The 10,344-nt window shown below is 35.2% G+C and overlaps 2 protein-coding genes across 9 annotated transcripts in view; both read right to left on the bottom strand.

Annotated features, from left to right (window-relative positions):
- LOC122572816 (lipoamide acyltransferase component of branched-chain alpha-keto acid dehydrogenase complex, mitochondrial) overlaps window positions 1-3,898 on the bottom strand; it is a 13,352-nt gene extending 9,454 nt beyond the window's left edge. Inside the window, exon 1 of the mRNA XM_043738307.1 lies at window positions 3,541-3,898. Coding sequence (XP_043594242.1) covers window positions 3,541-3,579 — 39 coding nt within the window. The 5' untranslated portion in view covers window positions 3,580-3,898. The remainder of the gene's footprint in view (window positions 1-3,540) is intronic.
- A 1,720-nt stretch (window positions 3,899-5,618) lies between these two features.
- LOC122573097 (metabotropic glutamate receptor) overlaps window positions 5,619-10,344 on the bottom strand; it is a 36,198-nt gene continuing 31,472 nt past the window's right edge. For all 8 annotated transcript variants that reach the window (XM_043739041.1, XM_043739039.1, XM_043739040.1 and 5 more), the window contains one exon: window positions 5,619-8,260. In XM_043739041.1, coding sequence (XP_043594976.1) covers window positions 8,115-8,260 — 146 coding nt within the window. In that variant the 3' untranslated portion in view covers window positions 5,619-8,114. The remainder of the gene's footprint in view (window positions 8,261-10,344) is intronic.

Genomic DNA, 10,344 nt, shown 5'->3' with positions numbered 1-10,344 from the left:
CGCGGACGATACGGTCTTACTAACTAGACACGCAAATCCAGAAACGGCTGCCGCACTATTACAAGAACACATTACAAAAATTGAAAAGTGGCTGCAAAGCAAACAAATAAAAGCGAACACCAGTAAGTGCAATCACATAACATTTACGCTTAGAAAAGGAAAAACACCAGACATCCAACTAAATGGCGCCCACATAGCATAAACAAAGTATGTCAAATATCTAGGAATACATTCAGACACACGCCTTACATGGAAGTATCACATAAAATCAATAACAAACAGAATACGTGAAAAAATGAAGCAGATGTACTGGTTAATCAATAGAAAATCTAAATTAAGCATAATGAACAAACTAAATATATACAAAACAATAATCAAACCAATCTGGACATACGGAGTCCCACTATGGGGGATAGCAGCAATGAGTCACATAAATAAAATAGAAACAGAGCAAGAAAAAATCTTAAGGACAATAGTTAACGCTCCATAGTACGTCAGAAATGAAGATATACGAAAAGACTTAAAGATTCCAACAGTTAAAGAGGAAATCGCCAGATATGCAAAAAAGTATAAAGAAAGACTTGCAACACACCCAAATCAGCTGGTTGCTGAAACGAATAAAACAATAATAGAAAGAAGACTGAAGAAGAAGCATCCTGCAGACCTCACAATGGAAGATGGAGTCCCGCTGGAGGTAACCATCCACATGCTATATTTCATCAAAACCCAAACTATAATATTTTACCAAATGTCCTAATGGACAAATTGTAAAATGATTTATTTAAAAATAAAAAATAATGGTCACGGGAGAGACGTGTACTAACAGAGGTATGGAATAATTATGCAGCTCTCCTTAAAAACAAAGATTGACCCAAGAGGTGAGGAGAGGACTATACAAAGGCAGTTCCATTTGGACTGCGAGTTAGTTATTGCGTTAGTTACTGAGTAGAGATTGAGAGAGTTATTGAGAGAAGTACGACTTGTACGTTGTGTCACGCCCGGATTGTGTATGTCATCGGATTCGTCTTACCGTGGATTCGTTACCGAACCTAAATTCATTGTCATCGACATCTCGTTTGTCCGATTACCGCTATTACTTGTAACCTCTTGTAATCATCGCATCTGTATCAATTCGAGTGAAGATTCGTCGAACGCCCAAAATTCCAACCTTAACCCGACATATATATTTATATATAATTAGGATATTTAGGATATTTAGGATATTTAGGATATTTATATCAGAAGGTTGCATGTTCAGATCACGTCGGGGTCACCAATGTAGAGGACTTATAGAGGATTGGTAGTTAGAATAACGAGAACTTGCTGTTGCAACCCGTCAAATATATTTAAATTAAATAAATAAATAAATATAAATAATGTCGTTGAGACACTCGTACAGTGTATAAGTTGTAAAATAAGATCGCTGATAAATACTCGATAAATGCTCGACAGATACTCGTAAATTGTACTGCTCGATAACTCTAGATAACTCGTCGATAACTCGATAGATAACTTACTCGCTGGCGATCGCGTCGGTTTATTTATACTGGTCGGGGGAGAGTCGGAAAATTCAAATTCGTCTTTGTTCGACGGTTGCACGTAGCGGCAACATTGTTTTGTCCGGAGTTTATTTATTCTTACATTACGTGTATCCTAACGATCTTAATACTCCCAGACAAAACAACAACATGATTTGAATTGTCCTCTAATTCATATGCCGCTACATTTAATATGATTATTCACTATTCACGCAGTATACTAATTTTTAATGAAATATACAGTGCCAAACAAAAATATTGACATAGCCTAGAGTTTCGTACAAAATTTTTTGTAAATCTGTAAAGTAAATCTATAAAATATAACTGCCATCCATAAAGTTTAAGTATATCTAGAATCATAAATTTAAAAAATAATTTTAATATTAGATTAAAAGAAACAAAATAAAATACACATAAAGGTAAAATACACAAAACGTTTTTAGCGGAACAAAAGTATTGGTACACCTGAAAAATTTGTTACTATCTGTATTCTACCTAACCATTTTTAATGTTTGGACACTTGTTATGTCGTGGGAAATTTCCCCATTCAAACTGATCGTTAATTTTTAAAGCTACTAAGAATGTTTTGCAGAGCAAGAAAAAGCGTAAATAATGGGAATTAAAACAAAAGAAACAATAATTGCTGAAGGAGAGATTGTATAACATTTATATAAGCAAGGAAAATCTTATTTCGAAATAGGAAAAATTATTAATAGAAGACGTTTTACCGTAAGAAATGTAATTTAAACAATATCTTGGCAAAAAAAGGCCTAACAAATGCCACACCAAGCGACCGTTCTTGGGAGCTTACAGATTAAGAAAACAGAAACATAGGCAATATAACAAAAAAGAAATTTAATTCTACGTAAATAGCTTGGAAATAGTTGGAATAGTAAAAAATGAATCTAACACAGAAATACACCCCATAACAGTTCGAAGAACACTCAAAATTGGTGGATATGAATAAAAAATTGCAAGACGAAATCTGAATACGAAAATACAGCATTCTGGGACAAAATTTTCAGACAAAAGCAGATTTAATATTTTTCAATGTGATGGACGAGTTTTCAGTTTAGCCAGAACCGAATACTAAAGTAGATGAAAAAAAATTGTTCAAGTCGTTAATCCCGGGGTGATGGGGTAATGGTATGGAGGTGTATGAGCTCTTCTGGTGTATGAGAGCTTGTTTCTATTGAAAATGCCATGGACAAATATGATCATTTAAATATTTTAAAGTAAAAGTGAGGAAAAATGAAATTTAGAACAAAAATATTATTTTCAACAGGATAATGATCCCACACACAAGGTTTACATTGCTAAGTAATGGATGATTTTTAATACACTCTATATATTAACGACTTCCTCACAATCCCCAGACCTCAGTCTTATCGAATATCTTTACTTTGGATTTAAAAAAAGCATTAAAACGCATCATATTACCTCTAAGCAAGATCTGGAGAAAGTACTCAAAAGTTCAACAGTCACAAAAAAGTTAGTACATTCAATGCCAAGAAATTTTATACGAATATCTTATAGAACAATACTTTTGTGTTGTACTGTATGTTTATAGTAAATATCTTGTAACTTCTATACTTATACATTTTTAGGTTGATTCCAAATACATACCAATATAAGCACGAGTCATGTCTTATCGTGCCAATCAAATTTTAAAATGTTCTATATAATACGTATAATATACACATAAAAGTTTTCTATGATAAATGTTCAAATATTTTTGTGAACAATTGTATGTATATTATATGTATATATATCGTAATGATTATGCACGTAGTGACTAGTAATGTAAGCATTTTAAGCGCGATAACCTCTTATCCTTTTCGTCGAGTAAACGTGAGCGTCAGATTATATTGTGAACACGTAGACGAAAATTTCCGAGAATAACCGAGATTGTACGATGGTATCCGCCACGATCTCCACGGAATATAATTAGTGATTTCTTATGTTTATCATCTATTGCTTTAAATGAATAATGTCCTCTTACCAGAAGTGCCGTGACTGTTAATCTCCAGGTTAAGGCCATTGTAAACAATCTTCACCGTTTCGAGAGCAATCGAAATTTCCTTTCGAAAGATATTTTAGCTGCCGAAGAAGCGTGGAGACGTTGATAATGACACAGCTGTACTGGCATGTAGATCTTTCACGATGTTGTCGTTCGTCTTCGGTAGTAGTCTTCGAAATATGTTATCGTTCGCGTGTTCGGAAGAAGTTATGCAACGTATGAGTATTATCGATGGAAAACAATCGTTTCGTTAAAGATTGTGTTGTATTGCGTTTCCCCACTGTACAATTGTTGAAAGTTTAAACTTGTCTCGGCTCCTGTCGTGTTTCTGTTCTTCGTCGATGAAGTTTGAAACCATAACTCATCGAAGAAGTTGTATCAGTTATTTTACACAAATTTAATGGTATTTAAATATAATGTACATCGAATTTGCATACTGAAATGAGGAGATAATCAACGATTATATTTTGAAATATAATTATTACTTCAATTGCACCACGAACAAAGACACGTTCGTACGGAATCAAATATCGGAACATTGTGTCGTAGATATTCTGTTTCGATGATCTCGGTAAATATTTTTGATGCCTTCTCGTTGTCTAAAAAAATTGGGCTTTGCATGGAATATGGCTCATGAATATTCTTACGCGGGTCACCCGATAATAAGATGCGTTTGAATATAAAACAATTTTTGTATAATAATTTATATACAACGTGGACTTATATTCGTGTTATAAGTGAAGTCGAGGTGATTGTATTAACAGGTAATTTGGTATTATAATCCGGTGATTCCGGTTGATAAAAAGATAGTGAGCACTGCTTGTAGTTGCTAATCTATACACTTTAGTAATATTCACGTACTGTTACTACAAATTTATTAAAGTTTCCATAAAAATTCATGAAGAGACAATTTTTCGACAAATTCGCCGATTTGAATTTTTACAATATAGAAAATTTTTAATCTCTTTGGAATTGAGATTCGAAGTTCATCGCTACCACGAATGTTATTAAGATACCAAATGCTGTAGATACTCGATTAATCAGAAGGTAAAACGAGGTGACAATTTGATTCTCATTCCATTGCTAATTTATCAGTTGTCAAAATTAGCTTATATTTCTATAAGTCCCGAAACGAACGTAACACTTTTCATGGGGTCCGTGCGTAGGGATTTTTTTAATTATATTAATCCTTTGACTCTCACTCACCACTGCGTTCCATGCTGCAACTCCAGTGGCGAGCGAGAAGCGACAGTCCCTGTTTGTTAGATTTCGACATCTACATTTGATGAGGGTGCAATATTGATTGGTAAATTGGTTCCTTAGCTCTTTATGTTCTTTGTTAGGAAGTGTAAAGCGTTAGACTTTAAAATGGAGATAAAATATTTAATCCCATATGCCTCCGAAACTATGGTTCTGACAACGTCTGCAAAATTAGTTTGGATTCGACGATCATGGCAAAAGTGTTATAGTTTAGAAACCCTTAAAAAATGGTTTTCAGAAGTGAAATTAGCTGAAATGAAGATGAAGTTGATTTTGAACTGTTGAAAAATGAGATCAATTATATTGAAGAATGCATCTTGGCGAATGCTTTATAAATTATCATTAAAAAAATACAGAAATTAATATTACAAAATCATATTTCCAAACATGTAAATATAGATAAATTATTAGAATATAATTTTTTTTTGTAAGTTAATTTCTATGTAAAATCATTTTACGCTAGCTGTAAGACAGGCGTCACGTATACGCTAAATCATCCGGAGTAGCTGCTACGCCCCACCGAAAAAGTCCTCGAGTGCAAGGGTTAAAATTGTATTGAAATTATTATACATAATATATATTTTGTTGCTGATTATGAGTTTAATAGACGAGTTTGTCAATTTTAACGCAGGGATTGAAATTGAGATTGATGATACGTTTAATTGGGTTTCTATCAAATGATGAATATTTTCTTACATTAACACGGACTCGCAATTAAATCTTAATTAATTTTTGTTTTATTAGTAATTGAGGAGAGGGAGGAGATATGTTCAAGTACAGTGAATAATAAAATGCCAGAATTCCTTTTGACAGGGAAAATCTATTTCAATGATCGGTGTTATAATAAAAGATACAAAGTTATCTTTTTTGTATGATGCGTCGTATTCATTCGAACTATAATTCTTCATCGCGTTAATCTTTTCTTACATTCTCCTTCTTAATAACGACAAAATTTTGTTCGTTCGTAACAATCGTGCTTTCATTCGTGCGTATAATCGTCGAAGATTATAATTACAAGTGCAACAATCTAACTTTCTCTATATCTCGATTTTTCTTATCAATAGTTCGATCTTTGCAGATCGTTAAATGAATTTTGGAATTATAATCTTCGAGACTTCTCGTACGATTCAATAGTCGTCTTTCTTGTTTCCTCCGTTACATGCCTCCAGCAAAAAACTAAATGCCACTAGTCGCCTCAGAGAACGAAATCGTGGTGTTGTTAATCGAACAGGTCGAGTGTAAATCCTGATATTGATCGAACCAGGTTGAAGTTCGCCTTATAGCGATTTGTTTATTGTCTACTATTCATGGAGGAAATGTATATTGAATCCGCTCATCGCGTAGTCGGCCTAGTTTCAAAATTTTCCGCCATTCATCTTTCCCTGTCATCGTCATTTTCCTGTCCCTTCCTTCTTCTCTTTCATATCCTCTTTCTCTTTGTCATCCTTGTTCTCTCTGTACTCCAGTTATTGTTCTAAAGTGTCGTACGGCGGACTATCGAATTGCACTTCTTTTACGCTCCTCTTTATTAACTGCTGGTAATTCCATATTTGCGATCCGAACACTTTACGATTATAATAAACAACAGAAATAAACATTTGAAACGTTCAACTCGTTAAAGATATCAATTACTCGCTAAAAAATAATAACAATCTTAATGGAACGATCTAGCTCGTAATCGAAACAATTTCATGTCCTTTAGGAACTCAAATCCATACAAAAAATGCGGGAAGTGATTCGAAAATGAAAGATATTCTTTTAATGGAAATTTAGTTTCGTTTCCAATTATAACGAACGATCTTCCCGAATTAATTGCAGCTAGTTACGAGTAAAATTAACAATTTACGTAATCGTGTGCCGAAAAGAAGCACATAATATCTCGTGCAACGATAGAGTTGTATTTGCGTGTTTATTTGTATATGTATGTGCTTGTATGTACGCGAGTACCTTATGTAATAGTATATATATATATATATATATACATCTCGCGGAATGTAAATATTTTCTTCTTTACTTCGTCAACGATCTATGTGGGAAGAACGTGGACAATGAACGTCGATTACTCGAACAAGCTAATTACATATGCGTGAGCAAACCCTTTCCGACAGAGTAATTCCTGGCACGAGTCACCCATACGCACGAGTGTGCGCATGCAGGTACTCAAACGATTTAGCATTTAGCGTAGTCTCGGTTAAATACTCGACTAAATACCAGAGAGAAAACTCTATTCGATCGCATCATTATTAATCGTAATCGAATTTAATCGTCGGTACGCGGCCGAACGCGCCGCTTTAATTGTACCAATTAGTCAGCTCGTTAAACCAATAACAGATGCAAACATTGTAAAATTCATTTGCCTGTGGATGGTAATTGTTGGAATATTCTTTCTGCGAATTCTCCTCTAGCTGTCGTCAATGATGCTGACTTCCGATTCGTTCGATCTCGTTGCTGAGACTAATCATATTCAGACTTTCAAACTCATGCCAGCCAGATCGCCTGTGTACTATACCTATATTGGCATATAATATAAATATCCGTGTACGTGCCTGTGTACGTATATCGTTCATATATATTATTCACAAAGATAACCGTTTTAACAGTAACAATAACGACAACAGCGATCGCGATACGAATGATCTCGATATAATGAACGAACGAAAACGACAGCGACAGTACCGATATTTGTGTCGTAATTGAATAATATGCAACGCAGGTTTTCGTAATAACGCTTATAAACAGTTCTCCATATATCGCGATGTTAGCATATCTTGTAATATCGTACACTTCGTGCACGAGTAATAAACAGAGTAATCTAAGCGTATGTACATACGACGTAGTCACGGTGTTTTTCTTTGATGTCTTTCTTTTTCGCGTTATCTCCACTCTTGGGATCCAAGATCCCTGATTTTTAATCGTACGATGGATCTACGTGGAAGGAAGTCGAGCTTGCTTATGGCCGTGGAGGATCGAAGGCGTATCGTAGGAACCAGCAGTGCGCACAGAAGGAAGAATCGGAAGTGCCTTCGTTAAGCCGGCTCTAGTGACTTTTCCCGTCACTCTCATATCACACGCGCACACACACACACACATACACACATTATTTTCGTCCGATTTGCACGACTGCTTTTTTGCTGTGCAACTTTTCCACCGTATTCGAAATACATACTTTTTTTATTAGCACGAATTCGCACTATTCACACGTGTCGTGGTCCTCCTTCAGCGGACTCGGAGGTCTTATCGGTTGGCCGGCCGCCAGAATGCCGCGTTTCCTCAAATCTGAGTTACAGCCCGCTTCTCTACAGCTGCGCTACTCGCTCGTTATTAGTTTTGCCCGACGTGTTCGACGCTAGGGAGATCTCCGTCACGCCTACAGACGTCTGTACCGCGGCCGTCAGTGCACTCTGCAGAGGCATGCTCTCGCTGGTTAGTTCACATCCCGTGTCTGAAATGTATAGATCGTACTACGATTGTAATTCATAATACATCAGAAGATCTTTGTATAATTAAGAAGTTTTCTGAAAAAACTCTACGTATTTCTTTAAATATAAACATAGCTCTATATTTGCCTATGTGTATGTATTTTTTTAAATACAAAAAGGACAAAATTTAATATTAAAAATATTATAAATAATGTTAGTAATACTAAAAAGCTAAAGCTTTTAACGCAATTTATTCAATTTGGCACCTCGACGTATGAAGCTTTTTCCAGATTATATTGCATACTTTTATAAAGCAATGTAAAACAATATATATGAAACGATTGTACCACCAATGTCAAATGTTATATAGATCGCATGAAGTTTTGTAAAATTAGGTGTCGTAAAACTTTAGGTGTCACTATATCAATTAGTTTCGCTTCTCGACAATTTAATTTGCAACAATATGTATCAATGTACATCACTTCGAGTGATTATACACGAGGTACTTGACAATTTGGTTGATGGGGCTTCTGAAAGGGGACAAGGAAGGTTTTAATGGGAGGATGGAATGCCATTTACGATCGGTCAGGGTTATTAAGTTGAATATCGTTTTCACAGGAGGATGTTACGACAGCTGGTGTAAAATTTATTGACCGTTAAAGCCCCATTAACGTCTCGCTCTTCTACCATTCGTTTTAAAGATGGAAAACACAATTTAAGTAGTTAATTGATTTTAAATGAATTTCCCAATTTTTTCTTTTCATAAATCCTGCGTTTACTAATCCTGCGAGTACTACTCGCAATTGCACGCGATTAGCACGAATAAAGCGTTCATGTTGTTGCATGAAAAAGCAAAAAAGGAGAGAAAAAGGAAATGGAAGAGAAAACGACGAGATAAGTTGGAATTGACGAGTTGTTTGTGAAAATTGCGCTAATTTCGCGAAGAACAACGACGTAGTGTTGTATAATTAGGGAAAGTTCAGATATTTTGCAATAGGCGCAATGAAAGTCTGGGTCGTGTGGGCTGGCTTTCAGGAAAGCAGTTTAAACTTTCTGGAACAGCGCTCGGAAATGAAAATTTCCACTATTAGTTTGAAACTTAACTCGGAGTTGGAAAGAACAAACGTCAGTGCCGGCCATTGTGCCCGCCACCAAACCTCCTACGATCATTCGACTTAAACTGCTTTAATTGGAATTGATATTTGGGCAGTGACTATTTGGAAACCTTCTTTACTTTTTCTCGTGACTAATTTATATCTATGTTGCTTCAAAGAAATAACTTCTTTGCGAATAATTAAAACTGTGAAATTCAAAGGGAAACTGGTACAAATGATACATTATAGGTATCTTCTTTTTAACTCATTAATACTAGAATTACCAAATCCATTGAAACGTACTATTAATGTAGTGTTTGAGAAGGAACACTCTATAAGAATTACACAGTGGATATCGGAAATACTAACAAAAATTTTGATTTGTTGAACGCGTGTTATATCTCTGCGTGTATCTTGATGGGTTAATATGAGAAAAATCATTTAGGCTAAGGTATATTTAAAGCCCAAATACGGTTGTTACGTATCATGTCTCGTATCCATCTTGTTCTTACAAAAAATGCTCTTGTATTTTTCCATATTTTCACTCAGTCTCCTGTTTGATATTAAAAAGAAAGAAGAATAGAAAAAGAACAAACAAGCGATTTAACTATTGAGTAAAAACCTTCCACGGGAAAAGAGTAAAAAGGTCGAGAGAAAAAAGCGAGAAAAGGAAGAAAAGCTATTAAAGATTGGTGCGATGTCGAAGCAGGTGCTAAAATGGTCTAGGACAAAGAGGGAAAATGTCTAAAATTACGGTCGTATCGGTTCAGACACGTGAAACAAGAGTAGCGTGACGTATCGATTGTTCGCGGTTAAAAAAAGGTTAAGAAAGATTGTGACGGAAAAGAGTTAAAAGGCAGAAGCAAACAAAAAAAAAACACAAGAGAGAGGGATAAAAAAAAGAGAGAAGAGAGAAACGTTGTTATTCCCTGGCGTTGATACTAGTCGATGGTGCGAACAAGGACGAGTTCAGCTCTGCTTGGAGAGCGAAAAATGTCGATCGTAATTAGCGC

Source organism: Bombus pyrosoma, linkage group LG11 (genome assembly GCF_014825855.1).
Source record: "Bombus pyrosoma isolate SC7728 linkage group LG11, ASM1482585v1, whole genome shotgun sequence".
Lineage (NCBI taxonomy): Eukaryota > Metazoa > Arthropoda > Insecta > Hymenoptera > Apidae > Bombus > Bombus pyrosoma.
This window is presented reverse-complemented; position numbering and strand designations above follow the sequence as displayed.